General features: G+C 45.3%; 1 protein-coding gene across 1 annotated transcript in view; it reads right to left on the bottom strand.

Annotated features, from left to right (window-relative positions):
* Positions 1 to 2,307: 2,307 nt before the first annotated feature.
* Positions 2,308 to 22,278, bottom strand: part of TPPP3 (tubulin polymerization promoting protein family member 3) — a 33,659-nt gene continuing 13,688 nt past the window's right edge. Inside the window, exons 2-4 of the mRNA XM_044270753.1 lie at positions 7,166 to 7,360; positions 6,660 to 6,813; positions 2,308 to 5,133 (exon numbers count right to left, since the gene is read on the bottom strand). Coding sequence (XP_044126688.1) covers positions 4,945 to 5,133; positions 6,660 to 6,813; positions 7,166 to 7,353 — 531 coding nt within the window. The 5' untranslated portion in view covers positions 7,354 to 7,360 and the 3' untranslated portion in view covers positions 2,308 to 4,944. The remainder of the gene's footprint in view (positions 5,134 to 6,659; positions 6,814 to 7,165; positions 7,361 to 22,278) is intronic.

Below are 22,278 nucleotides of genomic sequence, written 5' to 3'. Positions count from 1 at the left end.
CGCAGCAACCTCTTCCTAGACCAGTGACGTCATTGTCATCAGTCACATGGCCTATTTACACCACAGTCCCATTGAAGTAAATGGGCTTGGGCTGCAATACCAGGTGCAGCCACCATGCAATGTACGGTGCTGTGCTGTAATGAATCCGCAGCGATCACCGGAGCACCATGGCCTCTTCAAACAACTGATTGGCGGGGGTGTCCCCACCCATCAGATACTGATGACCTATCCTGAGGATTGGCCAGGGATATTGAACTCCTGGGGAACCCCTTTAAGAGAGGAATAAGGTGGTGGTGCTGGTTTAGTACCAGCTGACAGCTTCTCTTACTGGTGTAAAGTAAAACTGGCTTAGTTGCCCATAGCAACCAATCAGAGTCCACCTTTCATTTTCCAAAGGAGCAGTCAAAAATGAAAGGTGAAATCTGATTGGTTGCTATGGGCAACTAAGCAAATTTTACTTTACACCAGTTTGATAACTGACCCCCTTAGTCTCTTAGCTTCATAGTATATTACTGAACTGGTTCTTGTAAACTGAACCGGCGCAGTATGTCAGTGCTAACATGACATCATTCGTTCACATACATCATCTGTTATAATGCACCTGACCCCTATACACACATCGGCATCAGTTTATATCAGAAGTAGCAATGATCTGCTGCCTGGATAATTAAATCCACAGAACGCATGGTATACACCTGCTACATACGTATAGCCCATGATAGATCAGAATGCATTATGGGAAGACGCTGAGATAGCAAATATTCGAATGTAATCCAAGGCATTATACATTACGTTGCGCACAGCATGGGGCGACGTATATATCATAAGGCAAATGACTAGGCACAACTGGTAGTGACTGAACATAAACAGTTAAATACCGTACACAATCCTGCAGTCTCATTGGGGCATTTTCTACACTTGGTATATAAGTGGGATACGCTGCATCGGTCACGGTAGGTTCGTGATTTTGTTGTGATCCATGTTTGGAACCCCTTTCTCTCTCTTGCACCAGTGATGGCATAATCATCTCTTTTTAGTGCCAAAAATGATTTAACAACTGTGCAACGGCTCAATTGTTTTACATATTTGGGCAATATTTGTCTAGCCAAAAATGTCTGCAGTTGAGGGACAGGAAGATGATCTCATATGGACGCTTTGCAGAGGTGGTGTCATCTCACTCAGTTTCTTATGTTGCTTTTAATATCGCTTTATATTCGATTTGCAATGGTGTAACGTATCTGGAATGTATAGGTTAACAAGAACTTAAAGGGCACCTGTCACCACTACCAGCCTTATTAAACCGGCATACTGCCTAGTAGGGTTGATCGTACTGAATTTAATGAGCCCTCTATTGTTGCAATCGGGTATACTGTTGCAGCAAAATTCTTACATTTATTTTTATGTAAGTGTGGTACTAACTCCTCGGAGCACCCCTTCACCTCCACCTCCACCTGTCGCGACTCCCCCTCATGCCCTGATTTCCAGGACCAGGCTTTCTCACTATTTGGATTCATGGACCTGAAATCTCTCGAATGCAGCGGCAAAAAGATTTAATCAGCGCTTGTGAAGTAAAGATCTCAGAGCGGGGAGAGCCCCGTGAGATCAACTGCGCATGTGCCGATTGTACTATCACTGCCCCATGTGAAATATTTTAGGGCCAGTCATCCAAACAGTGAGGATGCACATGTCAGTCAGGACATGAGGGGAGTGGTGAGGTGGAAAGAGGAGGAGGTTAAGTGGTGCTCCGAGGAGTTAGACCAGCCCCTCAACGTTCCAGGCACTACATTTTGCAGCAACGGAACACCCGATTGAAACAATAGAGGGCTAATTTAATTCACCATGATCAACCCTACCGGGCAGTATGCCTGGTTTCATACGGTTGATCATGGTAACAGATGCCCTTTAAAGGGGGGTTTTCCTGTTTTAGGCTAATAATACTTAAAGGCTATGTACACCTTTGGTGACAATTTTTTTAATTGTTGCATTATACTTATTTTGAGCTAAACATTTTTTTTATTTGGTCTTTATGAACAATATGGAATCCTTTTTTCTGTACAGAGCTGAGATGCTATACTAGCTGCCTGTGGATTTTTTGTCCTTTCCGTCATCTGAGGAGCAGACGGACTCCTTATCTTTGCTCTCTCACATCATAAACACTCATTAAAAGCTCAATCCTTATCTTACTGATAAGAATGTGGCTTAAATGAGTGTTTATGACCTCTTAGTAGTTTAGAAATAAGGGTAATTAGATGACCAGCACAAAGTGAAAGTGAAAGTACCAGTCACACAGTTAGAAAAACAGTTAACCCTTTGTGACTGAACAGCTCAATATTTTTAATAAAGGCCAATTGAAAATATGATTTTTAGCCAAAAATAAATTAAATGCAATCATTAAAAAAATTACTCCAAAGGTGTACATAGCCTTTAATCATTATATAAATTAAATGTTTCCAATGTTCTAATATGCTTCATGTTTCAATTTCTCAGCATTTTCAATGTATTAATGTACTGTGGGTGAGTGAGAATGCTGCTGTTTATATGCAAAGGTTGAAAATTGTGCATCTAGCCCTGCTAGACCTGAAAAGTTGATGCTATTGTTCAAGCCTACATATTGTTCTGTGAGCTACATGTATGATTCAATTTTTGTTTAAGGGCTCCAATTTCTCATGAAACCAATTCAGTATAATGTGTGAGATCCTAACAAAACCCTTGAAAGGCTGCAATACACAACACAACCACTGGGTGGCCGCATAGATGATAGACATCTTGTGATACAATATCACAAAATCATGTTGTTCTAAAAAGCTAGTCTTCACGTATCAGGAAATGCCCAGCTAAGAGGAAAGGTAAGGAGGATCCCATCTGTACATTGTACAGTATCTACAGCGCTTCTTAGCTGAGAGCAGGACTAGCTTTGTAGGAGTTTCAAGCCTTTGAATGTATATAACAGTGATCTCATTCACTGACAGCACAAAATATATTAGACAGTTATAGAACTTTTCATCTATACAGTGATTACACATCATTTATATAAAACCTGGAAAACCTCTTTCAGGGTATGTTCAGACAGTAAAAATACATGCTGGAAATAAAAATCTGATGTGTAGTTGCTGTGGAATCCACAACACATATCTGAGGCCTTTGGACTTCTGCTGCAGATTTGTAGTTTGAATGCCGTGGACACCCGCTGTAGTGTTAGCGTGATATCCATGCAGATCCCATGCCAAGAAGGGACATGTTCCTTCTTGACATGGTTTTGGAATCTGCACAGCACTAAAAAAATGGAGGGCAGATTATGTGCGGATTGCATAGAAAAAAGGTGGTGTGAACATAACCTGACATATATTTAAGACTCCCAGCAAGTTTTGAATTATTGCAATTTTCAAAAAGTCAAAGGAACTCTTCCATTTGCGTAGAAGGATGGGGTTGCAGACATCATGCCATACAGGATCTGTATTTACTCTGTTTAGCGTGATAAGATCATTGTTCTTGGCATGCTGTTTTGTGTCCATACTGACTAGTATCTGCCATCTATATATTAAACCAGCTGGTGACGTTAACCTCTTCTAGACTATTTTGGGGAATTATCAGAGAGTGCCACTGAAATACTCTTGACATAAATGACAACACGACTTTTTTTGTCGGGTGACAGTTCCACTTTCCATGTGGCAGGCTTGGAAGACATATAGTCCTTCTATGTTATAATAGATCCTGTAGTTAATGGATTAGGATATAGCTTATCTAAAATAGACCAGAATTTAGTACATGTCAAGAACAACGTCTTAACGGTTAGGACAATAGTAAGAAGGAGCCAAACGTAGGCACCACCATCAATTCAACCATATGCACCATTCATCTCATATTCTGGGCAGGGTTGGATTGGCCCACCAGAGAACCAGAAGACCCTCCAATGGGCTCAGGCACAGATGCAATAGTGGGCCCCAAAGGATCTTGTTGAGAAAAAAAAAGCCATTTGGAGCTGCCATTAGAGATAATCACTTGCCACTGGGGTCTACTTCCATCATTTAAAACCTAGTAGACATTATTGATGATATAGGGAGAATAATTTCCTCTGTTGGGCCCAAGGAACCCCAGACCGACACTGATTCAGGGCCAATATTAGTAGGACTCCTTGGACAAAATCTTCCTACTCAACTCAGATGAGGTGAGGTGCTTACCATAGACCTCAATAAGAGCTCAATATTCATGGTATATCCTCAGGATAGGTCATCAATATCTAATAGGTGGGGGTCCAACTCCTAACACCCCCCAATCAGTTGTTTGGAGAGGCCTCAGCGATCTAGTAGGTGCTGCAGCCACTTTCTTGGCCCGTGATGCTACGTTTGTCATTCAGATGGCCTGATTGTAGCTCAGTCCCATTCAAGCGGATGAGCTTGGCTTGAAATACGAAGTACAGCCACTATACAGTGTACAGCGCGGTGCTTGGTATGCTCTGAAGAGCACCTCTGCCTCTTCAAACAGCTGATTGGTGGGGGTGCTGGAGTTAGATCCACATGGATCAGATCCTGGGGATGGGTCATCAATATTGTACAATCCCTTTAGCAACCAATTTAGAAAGCCAGAATTGTGAAGGCACTGTACACAAGAATTGAGTTATTACAGAGGGTTTGGTGGCATTTAACTTATACACAAGTATGTGATATTTCTTATAGCAAATAATTATGTGTATACGAGAGATTATGAGATACATGCACAGTTACTATCATCAAGACATGCTTATCAACGATATTGTATGTATACCTCCAATCCGATACTAATTTGCTGACAATTGTATTCTGCTACAGATATTCTTGACTCTTATACCGCATTAATCATCCACTTTTAATATTATCTTCATCACTACCAGAATGACTTCCTTACTTCATTGGGAACACTGAAGTTAATTATGCAGGAGCTGAGGAAAGTTGTATCCTCTTCTGGTGTCTATTTCTTCACTTTAGCATCATAGGTGCCTGCGTTCTTGTAGGAGGCCACATAGCCAGTGTTTTCTACAATGGTCTCTCGACCGCTTTTGCCTTTGCCTTTCCCACTCGGATCAAAGCGTTCCTTGTGGGATCCGGTGTACTTGGCTGTATCTGTCAGACGATCCACAGCTCCGGTTGTTGCAGCCTTCTATAGGAAGGAAAGAAAAGGAGTCATTATGCTGCTGTCAGCAAATATTAAATGGGTTATCCCATGAAAAGTATCACTAGGTAATGAATAGGACATTGGATATTGTAGGTGCTTTACATGCCTTATGTATCTCTAGGTCTACATGTGAACAAAAGCTAATTGCAATGCATCCTTTGAGAGGCAGGTGCTGGATGAGCTGCTGCCCACCCACAGAAAGGAAAGCAAGTCTTCCAAATAAATGAGTAAAAAACTGTTCTAAATGTGTGGATAACTCTTAAAGTAACCTTCGTAATATCTGATGCAGAGAATCATTATTATTCCCTTTACACATGATTTAGTTCTCCTTTCTAGATTACAGCCTGACTTGTTTTTGTCTCGCAGAAGGTACAAAACAATGCCAGAGTAAAGGTCATTAAAATTTTCATTAAATCGTACTGGTATGTGAAGGTCTGGTGTTTTCCTATTGAACTATCCCTTAAAAGGGTTGTCCAGCTTTCATACACTTTTGGGAAGCCCCACCCTCCCGCCAGACCTATGGAGGGAAGTGTACTTGCCTGCTCCCAACCGCTTGGTTCCAGATCCTTTGGTCACTGCCACTGGCGGCTAATGACTGGTTTCAGCTGGGACATGTCTCCTAACTTCCATGTCACCCTAGCACAATGATGGCTAACCTGCGGCACTCCAGCTGCGGTGAAACTACGACTTCCAGCATGCTCCATTCATTTCTAAGGAGTTCTGAAAACAGCCAAGCAAGTGTACATATTGGGAGTCGTAGTTTTACCACAGCTGGAGTGCCGAAGGTTACCATCACAGCCCTAGCATATGTGACCTCTTTCCATTCTCGAAGTTGACAAACAATGACCAGAGCATGGTGGTCGAAGGACCTGTAACTGATCATCGGGGAGCAGGCAACTATGCGTCCCTTCACAGTTTCGGCAGAAAATGACAGGTTTGACGAAAAGCTTTTGAAAGCCAGACAACCCCCTTTAAACTTGCTATAGAGAAGCTGAGGTTATAATTTTTTTTTACATGGTATCATAAATTATAGTCACTGTTGAAAATGTGCAACCTGTTAATTCTCATAATGAGCCCACAATTGTGATTGACTGATGGCTATGAGATAGCTTCTCTAACTGCCTCCGATCAGTTGATATTGCAAGAGGAAGCTTTGTCCACATTTTCTCTAAAGTGGCAATGAAGTAGTAGTGGCACCAACTGGGACAAATGGCTGCTAATGTAATATATGTTTGCATGGAATCATCAAGATCATGAGCGGTCCAGTGGCTCATACAGGTTGTCTCTCACTGAGCTAAGCTAAGGAGTATCTGACTACAAGCTTGTCGACTGTTTCCATTGACAACCAACCAACATACAACTGAGAACTATAATATCGGCTGTAATGCAGGATCAGGGCACAATAAGAGATATACTGTACTTGTAAAGATTTCCTACTATAGAGATGATATCGGTATATAGACTGTAAAATGGTGTTCGACAGACCAAATATATTGGGCGTATTCTCTTACCGTCACTCCGGAGCTTACAGGTTCTTTTCCAGCCACAAGTTCGCAGATGGCGTCATATGATTCTTCTTTACTCTTTCCTTTAAACCTTTTTGCTGACAATTCCTCTAACGCCTTTCTAAATTCTTCATAGTTGATGACCCTTGCTGTCTTCGCTCTGCAAAACAAACATTAGGGTCACCGTACAGAAAAAAACTGTGCAACCTATCTTTACTTATCTGGCTTTGCTTGTATCTACCGGTTGGAGGCTAATTTCTCTGCTTGGTCTTAGGGTCTGTTCACACCTATATTCATATTGGACCCATGACCAATGTATCTTTGAACAGATCCAAATGAATTGTGATGAACGCTATTGAGTTTTCGAGGGTCTGTCTAGGTTTTTTTTCTAATGTACTGTATATTATGCCACTTTTTAATTGATTGTTGTCCTACAATATTTTAGAGCCCATGACATGATCAGCATCGACTTAGATAATATATGTATTGGCATACAAATAGATTTCACATACTTTACTTTGGAGAACACAATGTCAACATCGGTTCCGGTCACACTTTTCCCATCGATGACTTTGCATTCTTTACAAAGCTTGGCCCAGTTTTTGCCAGTCATTTCTTGACCAGTTGCCTTTGTATCACCATAGATGGCAAACTTTTTGAAGCTTTCTTCCAGAGAAGTAAGATCTGCGTTTTCTGCCATGTTTTCCCTGGTTAAAAGAAAGACACATACAAAAATGAAAATCCGATAAACCTGGAGAACATCAGCAGGTTGGGTTCTGGACGTTTTTATCTATCTACTGTAATTCTGCTCAGAATGTATGCCGTGTATGCAGCCGGTATGGTGGATTTAAAGAGGAGGACCATAGGCCAGGTTTGTTGCATTTAGACTAAAGATGCAAAGCTGCACAGGGTTTTCTTGTCACCAATCTAGCACTGTTATAAAACATGGGGAACTGACCTGGAGTCACACACTTATCTACTACATGTAAGGAAAAGGTTGGTATCTTAAGCCTCCCAGTACTGGGAGAAGGGACCACTTTGACATTTGCACCATTGGGTGTCCTTCTCTTTCATCAATTGCCTAAGAGAAGGAAGGTTTTGCCCATCTCAAAAAGTTAGAAGGACCTGCAATATTCAATAGGTGATGCACAAACTGTTCAATATTTCACCCCACTCCATCATAATATGCACACTTGGATTAGCCTGCATTTGTATACTAATGGTGGAGGTCTATAAGCTGGTGCCAGGCCACGACAAGGTATCCTGATGCAGTTTCCGAACCCAAAATCAGGAGTGGATCATAAAAGGAGAGAACGTATGGAAGACAAATACTACTTTTCTGCTTTTTTAAATTCACTTCTGGTTTTAACTTCCAAAACTGCATCAGTAATGCTAATTGTGTGCCCGTACCCTAGGCCATCCTGTGGTATAAAGGACCCAATCCTTATTTCCCCAGATTTTTTAAGAGGTGATTGGGAAGATGACTAATATGTATGGACAGCTTAAAGGGGTTTGCCATGATATCAACTTAACTTCTGTGGGATAAGTATCTAATTGGCGGGGGTCAGACCACTAAGACTGATCATGAGAATGCTGGGCCATGCAAGCGTGCTGCCTTTATTCATTTTCTATGGGACTGTTGGAGATAGCTTAACGCTGAACTAGGCTCATTGGTAATTCTATAGAAAATGTATTGAGTGACAGTGCACATGCTCGACCAGCTGCTCTATTGATATGGGCACATGGGACCCTGTTCTCATGATTGGTGGGGCTCCCAGTGATCAGACCACCACCGATCAGATGCTTATGTTGATGTAATGGCAGATTGCTAGTGGAAGAAGCCCTTAACAAGCATGACGTACAGGGACAGACTGTCCATAGTCCAGACAGGGAATTTTCCAGATGGGCTGATGCCTCACTGCTGCTGACAGGGTACATACTACTGGTGTAACTATGGGAGTCGTTATTAGAAGAAGTCCAGGCAGCATGCTGAAGGTAGGTCTTGCTTAGTGTTGTGGCCCACATTTCACCTCTTAAGCCTCCTGCTCCATATCCACATTAGAGACAATTTGAGGAGAAAGAGGACAGAACATAGCAGCTATTGATGGCCACCACAGAGGGATAGCTTCTGGGGAGGTATTTTGTGCTGCACTGTGGTATTGGTTCTGTGGGATGGTATTCTGTTCTGCACTATGGTGTTACTGACCCAACTTATATTGGCCTTGGCCCCATCTACTTGTGTTGCCCCACCTTCTGTCAAATTGGACCCACCTACAACATTGAGGCCACTTTTAGTTTTTTTCCAGGGCCACTTTAAGTTCCCAGTTTGCCTCTCATATTGTAAAACTACCAAAGCATGAAACAAGATTACCACCATAGCATCTACCAAATAAATTACATGGATTGCTAATAACCCGATCTCTAGCGTACATTGCATGCATCATTTGCCCTCTTGATGTCCTTTGTCATATTGACTTTATAACTCCCCAAAGCAGATTTGAACAGAGTCCAGCAAAATGTGGAGTCATAGAGCACAAGGAAGAGGATTCACTGTCTATGCCGGGAGAAGTTTTGTTTTGCTGTGTATTTAGTAGCAACAAGGAGTTGCTATTTGGCATCCAGCATTCAGTTTACTGCTCGGTATTTGCACTTACACCTTGTTGCTATGTGGCCTCTCTATGCATTCATTTATGTTGAGGAAAGTTCCTCCTATGTTCTCATACTGTATTACATGTTTGTTCTTTGCTAGCTTCATTGGGAATTACACTTTCTGGCATGAAAATGCAATGGAGCTGCATTTGCAGGAGACGGACCATATTTTAATTTGTAATTACTGAAGTGTTTTTGAGGTCACTTGTTTAAGTCACTGAACAGGTGAAGGGCATTTATAAAGTGCTCTAATAATACTACCCAATGGGAAAAAATGAAGCAGTCCCTATGAGAAAATATGATACACTGCCCAGTTCGCCATATACGTTAGTAACAAGTGCCCGGAGGGCACTGAACATCAGACTCACTAGGACAAAATAATCCCTTGACATATTCTCTATTCAGGCATATGGAAGTGCAGAAAGCCGCTGAGGAACCAATGCGGAGCATGGGAGTGGTAGTGGCCCTAGTGAGATCATGTATCACGGTGTACTCCCTCAGGCCCTTGCTCCCTGGGGTGAAAAGGTGGTATAAGGGATCAGGCCAGAAGTAGAAGAAAAAAAGTCTCTCTTTACTAAGTGCAAAACAGAATCTGCAATACTGTACATCTAGCAGTAGTTTGTACACAGTGCAGTTTCCTTTCCCAGATAATGAGGTATGGTGACTGGCAAAGTGGCAGACAATGGCACCTCTGGTATTCTATCTTGCTGATGTCTCTTCCCTGAACTTCTGGCTAACAGCTGTAAGCTGGCACATGTGGCTGTAGGTATCCACTTGGAGAAAAAATAGAGGCTTGTATGAGTTGGTCTGGCCTGGATGTGATTTAGGTAATGGGTGACTGAGCCATAATCCCTCACCTGCAGCAGGGTCTGTATAGCTATGGTAGTGGGTCACTCTGCTTAATGTAAATATTGTAGCTTGTGGATCATTTAGTCTTTCTGTAGTAGTGGTCTCACATATGAGCTAGTTCTCTGGCCCTAGGAGCACGTGCTTCCTCACTCCTCACTTTGTAGCTAAGACTCCCCTCTCCTGGCAGGAAGTAGGGCCAACCCACTCCTACCAAGGAGGGAGGGATGTGGTGGTTAGCGCCATCCCTGGTGTACAGTGCAAACATGACATAGCAATGCAAACATTACATGACAAACAAAACTTTGCAGATAGCCCCCAGGACTGGGGTACTGCAGATTTCATAGATGAGGTCCCTGCTCAGTTGGAGACTGTCACTACGCTTTTGAACTATTATCTGCAGGACTATATGAGTAGTACTGCAGAGAAGGAATCTAGATTGCTAGTTTTAATCTTACTACTTTTCCTATCACAGGGCTTTTAAACTTAAAAAAGCCACAACAAATAGTGTAATATTAGGACAATTGAAAAAAGTTAAGTTAGGCTGGTTTCACTGTGTCATTTTCAGTTTTTCTGATCCATCAGAAGAACAGAAGGAAAAAAAACAAACAGATTCTGTTAAGACCTCATGCACATGACCGTAGCATGTCTCGTATTGCAGCTCACAAAAAGTGGGTCCACAATATACGGGCACCGCCTTATGTGCACACCGTATAATGGATGCAGACCCATTCACTTGAATGGATCCGCAGTCCAGAAGATACGGTGCGGTGCAGAACAGAGGAGCAGATCGGAAGCCCACAGAAGCACTACAGAGTACTTCCGTGGGGTTTCTCTCCACGCCTCTGCACCGCCAAAAAGTAGTGTATGCAGGACTTTTTGTCTAAAAAATCCGTATCTCAGATGGAAATGGCTAAAACGGATGCAATAGGATCTGTTTATTAACGGGATCAGAAGAATGGAAAATGAAACGGTGATGTGAGACCAGCCTTGGCGGGTCTGTAATACCGTAGATGGGTCAGTACACTGTCTGTTGCATAGTTAGTATGGTTGAAAAAAGATGTAAAGTCCATCAAGTTCAACCACAAGATGGAAGATGTGAGCCAAGTATCCCTAAAAGGGAAAAATTTCCCTCCTAATAGTGCATGTCGATGATCAACATTCTAAACCAATGAGTCCTGTCTCCTCTCGGCTACTTTCACATTTGTGGCACCAATTCCTGGCAGGCTGCTCTGGCAGAGAACATCCTGCTGGAGTTCTCCAGATCCTCGGAAGGCGGTTTCAGCAGCCTGCCAGAGTTCTCCGGATACGGCACTACTGGTTGCAACCGGAATGCCCGCAGACCCCATTAACTGTAATCAAGTCTGGTGGAGATGCTTTGTGTGATGTGCTTTGTGTCCGGCTGATTCCGGCCATTCTCTGCCAGAACTGGCGGCTGGATCACCCTGCTGCAGATGTGAAAGTAGTCTAAGATGCCTCTTCTCCAAACTAGATCATACTTTTAATTTTCCTTATTTCACACGGGCCGACAGAGTAGGCAATGATTAGGAATGAAGACCATTCTTTCTAGATCATTGCCCACTCGTTAGCCACATCTACATGCAGCAAAGATCACTTCAGTATGGGGATGAATGATCGTTACTACATTTTTAGTTCCCTATGCAGTTTCCTTGTATGTCAGCAGCACATCCCTATTTACACAGGTCAATGGGAGTCATATACTAATGTACTATGCCAGTTTTTGACATAGGAAAGTCGCACATTTTGTTAAAATAGGTGGGGTGCGGGTGGGAGGAGGCGGGCCTCAGGCAGAAGATCCGTGACCCGACTCATTTAAGAACATGTCAATCGGTTTGCACATTTCAGCAGAAATCTATTCCAGCGATAAGGCATTTTTTAGGAACTAGCATTCGTATGAACATTTGCTCCTGAAAATTGGCCAAGTCTTCGGCCTGTGGACAAGAACCCTGAGAACCTCTGTACATCTAATCAGTTTAGTTATTCCTCTTTGTATCTCTTCTAACTTCAGGTCCTCCGTTCTGTAAATCAAACTGCATATTCCAGATGAGGCAACGCCAAAGCTTTGTGAAGTGGTGATATTACATCCCTGTCCTACGGGTCCATGCCTCCTTTAATTTAGAAGCAGCTGATTGACATTGTGCTGGTATTTAGTCTATGATCTACAAATACACCCAGATCCTTCTCTACCTGTAGAGATGTTGCAGTTCTAAACTTCAGCGTGAAATCACATGTCACCATGATATCATGGCCAGGGGTGCCCCTCCAATGAGGCCAGGCGAGGCGGCTGCCTCAGGCGGCGAGACCTATAGACAGGCCGGGCAGTGACATGGCAATGAGAAATGAGGAATCGTGGAAGTGCTTGTTTCTCCATATTCCCCCGTATCACAGTATGCCTTTAACAGTAGGGTCGGAGGGGGGGGGGGGGCGTTCTTTCCATTTTCGCCTCAGGCAGCAGAAAGGCTAGGTGCACCCCTAATCATGAATGACACAAATGCCATTCTTTACTTAAAGGGCTTGTGCAGGGCTTTTATATTGATGTCCTATCCTCAGGATAGGTCATCAATATCTGATCGGAGGGGGTTCCACACCCAGCACCCCTGCTGATCAGCTGTTTGAAGAGGAGGCTGGCTCTTCATCCAAGCTGTGCTTCCTCGTCATTACACTGCCCGTTGTCTCCATGTAGCGCCGGTGCAGTGCAATTACAAGTACTTGCTCAATTCAAGCAAAAAGCGCGAGTACTTGTAATTATACTACGCTTCCAAGATGACGCGCAGTGCAATGAAGAGGAAGCAGAGCTCGCATGGAGCATCACCTCCTCTTCAAACAGATGATAGCTGGGGTTGTAAGTTGTTGAACCCCCTCGTCTGCATATTGGATATTGATGACCTATCTCTCACACTGTTTAGTCTGTCTGCGCTGTTAATGGCGGTGCGGCATTCGCCATCCCATGCCGCCATTAACAATGCAGACCTACTAAACAGTGTGACCGTGCCACGTGGTCACACTCTAACTCTCCCAGTTTTACTAACATAGACAATGCATGCAAATGATAAGTATTCTGGTTTCATAAACTGGTTTAAAAAATTAAATTTTTGAGGGATTGCATAAGACCATAGAGTCGATATTAGGAATATTTGTTAAAACTTAATTATTGCCCCCCTTTAGTTGATGAATTATTTTTGCATACACATATGCACCCACTCGACAGGCGTCATGGCTGCTGTACAAGCCAGGGCGACAAGAGGTTTATTTATTCCTCTCCATATTGGCAAACAGTTTTATCGCTAGATATAGAGGCTGAATGATCTCACAAATTAGACAAATATTGGTTTAGGATAGCAAATGATTTCAATGTGCCCCTATCTGCTTGTATGTCAATTATCTTTTAGGCATGTATGCTGTCAATGAACTCGTAACCTGTTCATAGGCACAATTCCATCCGAATGATCGTCCCTGGTCTTAGCTGGCTCATATTTTCTAATAACGACTTAGGCTACTTTCACACTAGCGTTTTTGCTAAGTCCAGCAAAAACGCTTCCGTTACTGATAATACAACCATCTGCATCCGTTATGAACGGATCCGATTGTATTATCTTTAACATTGCCAAGACGGATCCGTCATGAACTCCATTGAAAGTCAATGGGCGACGGATCCGTTTTCTATTGTCAAAGCAAGGAAAAAAAAAAAAAGGAGACAGCACGTCCAAGGTGGAAGTTTAATCCAGATGCAACGTTTCGGCCAGTATGCCTTTGTCCAGCATGCATCTGGATTAAACTTCCACCTTGGACGTGCTGTCTCCATTTTTTTTTTCCTTGCTTTGATTGTTATACTATCTTGGGGAACTTACCAATCCCCAGTGAGACGTGCACCCAACTCTGCCAAATCTAAGGAGTGCTGTTCTTCTACTATTTGACTGTTTTCTATTGTGTCCCCATTGACTTGCATTGTGGGTGATGACGGATCCATCTTGCTCCGCATCCCTGCATGCTGCAGTTTGCTCTCCGGTATGAGAACGGAATGCATTTTGGAGCACTCCGTTCTGTTCAGTTACGTTTTGTCCCCAACGACAATGAATGGGGACAAAACTGAAGCGTTTTGTCCCTTATGATGGATCTTAATACCGGAAAATATTAACGCTAGTGTGAAAGTAGCCTTACTCTATGTAATAATTGGTGGTTTGCGGGTGACATTATGTCAAATGTAGCAGTACTGGTAGGAGGAAAATGTCTCCATTTCTAATCAAGGATAAAGCAATCGCTCTAGCTTAAAGCGGACTTGTTCCATGATAAGAATTCTTTACGTGCAGCTTTTAAATGCATTTAAATGGCTTTTCCAGGAGTAAAATATTGATGACCTATTCTCAGGACTCCCGGCACCCCCACGATCAGCTCTGGCCAGCTCACAGCATACCAAGGACAGTGCCATACGTTGTATAGCGGCTGTGCTTGGTATTTCATCCCAGGCCCATTCCCTTGAATAGAACTGAGCTACATATAGCCCATGTGACAGATGAACTTGAAGTTACTGGTCTAGATGTAGACATAGGTGGTAAATGTTGGCGAGAAAGAAGGATCGGGTTGGATTTTAACATACCTGATCCTTTTTATCAGTGTAGGTAGGATGATTATTCCTAATTTTCCAATGAGAACACATGCACTGTTGCATTTTTATGAAGGAGTTGGGAGGAAAAGCTGACAACAATATAAAACGTATGGCCAGCTGGCCAACTAATAACTTAGATTTGGAGTTTGGACCTCCTAACTCCATTTAGTAAGAAGTTCAATAAACATGGATTATGTCCTGCAACTGGGACCACTGGTCTACCTGCATACACTAAATTGTACCCTCCATCCCATGATTTTAGAAGTTTGGGATCCTGGAAAGAAGGAATCCATGGAAAGGGAGTGGGTTGTGGCTGGAGGGTCACTCTTCAGACAATACTTGGTTTTCACAACTTCATGTTTCTTAGATGGCACTTCAACCTCCTTCACTTGGTATCCCTGGTTTCGTTATCAGACTTTTATTCTCTAGGTCAATCACAAGTTTTTACATGTGACAACACTGAACAACAAAAAGGACATAGACTGTTCTGAATGACTAAAGGCCGAAATGTCTCGAAAGAGACTACTCTAGAAACTGTTCTTTTAGCCGTAGACCAACAGGGTCATTATTCTATATCACCATAGAACAAGTCTAACCGTTTTAGCCAGCTAATCTATATGGACCACTATCATGTGGTGCCATAGAGAGTAAAGGGTCTTCAGAAAAAACACGCTTCCATGAGTGAGTACGAGTTTCAACATGTAAGACTCCAGAGGTCTCAACTATTCCATGGCATTTTAGCTAATATAATGATGAAATCAATTCAATATAGGTCAATGCTCAAAAAGTGTTATGTAAACTGGTCACTATAAATTCGACAAAGGAGCCTACCAGCAGGCTGATTTTGTGCTGTCACCTGACCATGTTGACCACAGCTGGTCCAAGTAGTCAATATAGTTTGGCAATCCTTTTCAAGTTGCAAAGTTGCGTAGATTTATAACTATATATAACATTCAGATAAACCAACATATGGATATTGCTTTATCATAGAATTATACTTATTAAGCATTATAATTATTCTAGTTTTAATGTAGTAGAAGATATACATCATCGATAGATGTGAGAAGATCATATTGGTAAAGTCAGATTGACCACCATTGATTTCCAGAGTGAAAGGACATTATAGAATCTCAAACACCTCACATCATTGTAAACAGAGGACCAGAAATCCATTAAAGGGGTTCTCTGGGCTATATATATTGCTGACCTGAAACTACCAGTGTACGGAACAGAAGCAGTAGGCTCCGCGCACTGTCAGCTCCCATTCACTTGAATGGGTGCTGAGCTGCAGTACTCCTGCACGGCCACCACACTGTGTATGGAGCTGTTTGGCTCCAGCTCTGTACACTGTATAGTTCACAGCACTGCGGTAACCCAAAACAGCTGATCAGTGGGGTGCGGGGTTTTGGATGACCATCAATCTGATATTGATGTCCTCCTACCCTGTCGATAAACCATCATTATTAGAGTTGAGCGAACACCTGGATGTTCGGGTTCGAGAAGTTCGGCCGAACATCCCGGAAATGTTCGGGTTCGGGATCCGAACCCGATCCGAACTTCGTCCCGAACCCGAACCCCATTGAAGTCAATGGGGACCCGAACTTTTCGGCACTAAAAAGGCTGTAAAACAGCCCAGGAAAGAGCTAGAGGGCTGCAAAAGGCAGCAACATGTAGGTAAATCCCCTGCAAACAAATGTGGATAGGGAAATGAATTAAAATAAAAATTAAATAAATAAAAATTAACCAAAATCAATTGGAGAGAGGTTCCATAGCAGAGAATCTGGCTTCCCGTCACCCACCACTGGAACAGTCCATTCTCAGATATTTAGGCCCCGGCACCCAGGCAGAGGAGAGAGGTCCCGTAACAGAGAATCTGTCTTCATGTCAGCAGAGAATTAGTCTGCATGTCATAGCAGAGAATGAGGCTTCACGTCAGCCACCACTGCAACAGTCCATTGGCATATATTTAGGCCCAGCACCCAGGCAGAGGAGGGAGGTCCCGTAACAGAGAATCTGTCTTCATGTCAGCAGAGAATTAGTCTGCATGTCATAGCAGAGAATGAGGCTTCACGTCAGCCACCACTGCAACAGTCCATTGGCATATATTTAGGCCCAGCACACACACAGGCAGAGGAGAGAGGTCCCGTAACAGAGAATCTGTCTTCATGTCAGCAGAGAATTAGTCTGCATGTCATAGCAGAGAATGAGGCTTCACGTCAGCCACCACTGCAACAGTCCATTGGCATATATTTAGGCCCAGCACACACACAGGCAGAGGAGAGAGGTCCCGTAACAGAGAATCTGGCTTCATGTCAGCAGAGAATCAGTCTGCATGTCATAGCAGAGAATGAGGCTTCACGTCAGCCACCACTGCAACAGTCCATTGGCATATATTTAGGCCCAGCACACACACAGGCAGAGGAGAGAGGTCCCGTAACAGAGGATCTGGCTTCATGTCAGCAGAGAATCAGTCTGCATGTCATAGCAGAGAATCAGGCTTCACGTCAGCCACCACTGCAACAGTCCATTGTCATAAATTTAGGCCCAGCACCCAGGCAGAGGAGAGAGGTCCCGTAACAGACAATCTGGCTTCATGTCAGCAGAGAATTAGTCTGCATGTCATAGCAGAGAATCAGGCTTCACGTCAGCCACCACTGCAACAGTCCATTGGCATATATTTAGGCCTAGCACACAGGCAGAGGAGAGAGGTCCCGTAACAGACAATCTGGCTTCATGTCAGCAGAGAATCAGTCTGCATGTCATAGCAGAGAATGAGGCTTCACGTCACCCACCACTGCAACAGTCCATTGGCATATATTTAGGCCTAGCACACAGGCAGAGCAGAGAGGTCCCGTAACAGACAATCTGGCTTCATGACAGCAGAGAATCAGTCTGCATGTCATAGCAGAGAATGAGGCTTCACGTCACCCACCACTGCAACAGTCCATTGGCATATATTTAGGCCTAGCACACAGGCAGAGCAGAGAGGTCCCGTAACAGAAGATCTGGCTTCATGTCAGCAGAGAATCAGTCTGCATGTCATAGCAGAGAATGAGGCTTCACGTCAGCCACCACTGCAACAGTCCATTGGCATATATTTAGGCCCAGCACCCAGGCAGAGGAGGGAGGTCCCGTAACAGAGAATCTGTCTTCATGTCAGCAGAGAATTAGTCTGCATGTCATAGCAGAGAATGAGGCTTCACGTCAGCCACCACTGCAACAGTCCATTGGCATATATTTAGGCCCAGCACACACACAGGCAGAGGAGAGAGGTCCCGTAACAGAGGATCTGGCTTCATGTCAGCAGAGAATCAGTCTGCATGTCATAGCAGAGAATCAGGCTTCACGTCAGCCACCACTGCAACAGTCCATTGTCATAAATTTAGGCCCAGCACCCAGGCAGAGGAGAGAGGTCCCGTAACAGAGAATCTGGCTTCATGTCAGCAGAGAATCAGTCTTCATATCATAGCAGAGAATCAGGCTTCACGTCACCCACCACTGTAAGAGTCAATTTTCATAAATTTAGGCCCAGAACCCAGGCAGAGGAGAAAGGTCCCGTAACAGACAATCTGGCTTCATGTCAGCAGAGAATCAGTCTTCATATCATAGCAGAGAATCAGGCTTCACGTCACCCACCACTGTAAGAGTCAATTTTCATAAATTTAGGCCCAGAACCCAGGCAGAGGAGAAAGGTCCCGTAACAGACAATCTGGCTTCATGTCAGCAGAGAATCAGTCTTCATATCATAGCAGAGAATCAGGCTTCACGTCACCCACCACTGTAAGAGTCAATTTTCATAAATTTAGGCCCAGAACCCAGGCAGAGGAGAAAGGTCCCGTAACAGACAATCTGGCTTCATGTCAGCAGAGAATCAGTCTTCATATCATAGCAGAGAATCAGGCTTCACGTCACCCACCACTGCAACAGTCCATTGGCATATATTTAGGCCTAGCACACAGGCAGAGCAGAGAGGTCCCGTAACAGACAATCTGGCTTCATGACAGCAGAGAATCAGTCTGCATGTCATAGCAGAGAATCAGGCTTCACGTCAGCCACCACTGCAACAGTCCATTGTCATAAATTTAGGCCCAGCACCCAGAGGAGAGAGGTCCCGTAACAGACAATCTGGCTTCATGTCAGCAGAGAATTAGTCTGCATGTCATAGCAGAGAATCAGGCTTCATGTCAGCCACCACTGCAACAGTCCATTGGCATATATTTAGGCCTAGCACACAGGCAGAGGAGAGGTTCATTCAACTTTGGGTAGCATCGCAATATAATGGTAAAATGAAAATAAAAATAGGATTGAATGAGGAAGTGCCCTGGAGTCCAATAATATATGGTTATGGGGAGGTAGTTAATGTCTAATCTGGACAAGGGACGGACAGGTCCTGTGGGATCCATGCCTGGTTCATTTTTATGAACGTCAGCTTGTCCACATTGGCTGTAGACAGGCGGCTGCGTTTGTCTGTAATGACGCCCCCTGCCGTGCTGAATACACGTTCAGACAAAACGCTGGCTGCCGGGCAGGCCAGCACCTCCAAGGCATAAAAGGCTAGCTCTGGCCACGTGGACAATTTAGAGACCCAGAAGTTGAATGGGGCCGAACCATCAGTCAGTACGTGGAGGGGTGTGCACACGTACTGTTCCACCATGTTAGTGAAATGTTGCCTCCTGCTAACACGTTGCGTATCAGGTGGTGGTGCAGTTAGCTGTGGCGTGTTGACAAAAGTTTTCCACATCTCTGCCATGCTAACCCTGCCCTCAGAGGAGCTGGCCGTGACACAGCTGCCTTGGCGACCTCTTGCTCCTCCTCTGCCTTGGCCTTGGGCTTCCACTTGTTCCCCTGTGACATTTGGGAATGCTCTCAGTAGCGCGTCTACCAACGTGCGCTTGTACTCGCGCATCTTCCTATCACGCTCCAGTGCAGGAAGTAAGGTGGGCACATTGTCTTTGTAGCGTGGATCCAGCAGGGTGGCAACCCAGTAGTCCGCACAGGTTAAAATGTGGGCAACTCTGCTGTCGTTGCGCAGGCACTGCAGCATGTAGTCGCTCATGTGTGCCAGGCTGCCCAGGGATAAGGACAAGCTGTCCTCTGTGGGAGGCGTATCGTCATCGTCCTGCCTTTCCCCCCAGCCACGCACCAGTGATGGACCCGAGCTGCGTTGGGTGCCACCCCGCTGTGACCATGCTTCATCCTCATCCTCCTCCACCTCCTCCTCATCCTCGTCCTCCTCGTCCTCCAGTAGTGGGCCCTGGCTGGCCACATTTGTACCTGGCCTCTGCTGTTGCCAAAAACCTCCCTCTGAGTCACTTCGAAGAGACTGGCCTGAAAGTGCTAAAAATGACCCCTCTTCCTCCTCCTCCTCCTCCTCCTCCTGGGCCACCTCCTCTTCCATCATCGCCCTAAGTGTTTTCTCAAGGAGACATAGAAGTGGTATTGTAACGCTGATAACGGTGTCATCGCCACTGGCCATGTTGGTGGAGTACTCGAAACAGCGCAACAGGGCACACAGGTCTCGCATGGAGGCCCAGTCATTGGTGGTGAAGTGGTGCTGTTCTGTAGTGCGACTGACCCGTGCGTGCTGCAGCTGAAACTCCACTATGGCCTGCTGCTGCTCGCACAGTCTGTCCAGCATGTGCAAGGTGGAGTTCCACCTGGTGGGCACGTCGCATATGAGGTGGTGAGCGGGAAGGCCGAAGTTACGCTGTAGCGCAGACAGGCGAGCAGCAGCAGGATGTGAACGCCGGAAGTGCGAACAGACGGCCCGCACTTTATGCAGCAGCTCTGACATGTCGGGGTAGTTGTGAATGAACTTCTGCACCACCAAATTCAGCACATGCGCCAAGCAAGGGATGTGCGTCAAATTGGCTAGTCCCAGAGCTGCAACGAGATTTCGCCCATTATCACACACCACCAGGCCGGGCTTGAGGCTCACCGGCAGCAACCACTCGTCGGTCTGTTGTTCTATACCCCGCCACAACTCCTGTGCGGTGTGGGGCCTGTCCCCCAAACATATGAGTTTCAGAATGGCCTGCTGACGTTTACCCCGGGCTGTGCTGAAGTTGGTGGTGAAGGTGTGTGGCTGACTGGATGAGCAGGTGGAAGAAGAGGAGGAGGAAGCCGAGAAGGAGGAGGTGGCAACAGGAGGCAAAGAATGTTGCCCTGCGATCCTTGGCGGCGGAAGGACGTGCGCCAAACAGCTCTCCGCCTGGGGCCCAGCTGCCACTACATTTACCCAGTGTGCAGTTAGGGAGATATAGCGTCCCTGGCCGTGCTTACTGGTCCACGTATCTGTGGTTAGGTGGACCTTGCCACAGATGGCGTTGCGCAGTGCACACTTGATTTTATCGGATACTTGGTTGTGCAGGGAAGGCACGGCTCTCTTGGAGAAGTAGTGCCGGCTGGGAACAACATACTGTGGGACAGCAAGCGACATGAGCTGTTTGAAGCTGTCTGTGTCCACCAGCCTAAATGACAGCATTTCATAGGCCAGTAGTTTAGAAATGCTGGCATTCAGGGCCAGGGATCGAGGGTGGCTAGGTGGGAATTTACGCTTTCTATCAAATGTTTGTGAGATGGAGAGCTGAACGCTGGCGTGTGACATGGTTGAGACGCTTGGTGACGGAGGTGGTGGTGGTGGTGTTGGTGGTACATCCCCTGTTTGCTGGGCGGCAGGTGCCAACGTTCCTCCAGAGGCGGAGGAAGAGGCCGAGGCGGCAGCAGCAGAATAGGCCGAGGCGGCAGCAGCAGAAGAGGTAGCAGGGGGAGCCTGAGTGACTTCCTTGGTTTTAAGGTGTTTACTCCACTGCAGTTCATGCTTTGCATGCAGGTGCCTGGTCATGCAGGTTGTGCTCAGGTTCAGAACGTTAATGCCTCGCTTCAGGCTCTGATGGCACAGCGTGCAAACCACTCGGGTCTTGTCGTCAGCACATTGTTTGAAGAAGTGCCATGCCAGGGAACTCCTTGAAGCTGCCTTTGGGGTGCTCGGTCCCAGATGGCGGCGGTCAGTAGCAGGCGGAGTCTCTTGGCGGCGGGTGTTCTGCTTTTGCCCACTGCTCCCTCTTTTGCTACGCTGTTGGCTCGGTCTCACCACTGCCTCTTCCTCCGAACTGTGAAAGTCAGTGGCACGACCTTCATTCCATGTGGGGTCTAGGACCTCATCGTCCCCTGCATCGTCTTCCACCCAGTCTTGATCCCTGACCTCCTGTTCAGTCTGCACACTGCAGAAAGACGCAGCAGTTGGCACCTGTGTTTCGTCATCATCAGAGACATGCTGAGGTGGTATTCCCATGTCCTCATCATCAGGAAACATAAGTGGTTGTGCGTCAGTGCATTCTATGTCTTTCACCGCTGGGGAAGGGCTAGGTGGATGCCCTTGGGAAACCCTGCCAGCGGAGTCTTCAAACAGCATAAGAGACTGCTGCATAACTTGAGGCTGAGACAGTTTCCCTGGTATGCATGGGGGTGATGTGACAGACTGATGGGGTTGGTTTTCAGGCGCCA

The sequence above is a fragment of the Bufo gargarizans genome, chromosome 10, assembly GCF_014858855.1.
Source record: "Bufo gargarizans isolate SCDJY-AF-19 chromosome 10, ASM1485885v1, whole genome shotgun sequence".
Classification (NCBI taxonomy): Eukaryota; Metazoa; Chordata; class Amphibia; order Anura; family Bufonidae; genus Bufo; species Bufo gargarizans.
This window is presented reverse-complemented; position numbering and strand designations above follow the sequence as displayed.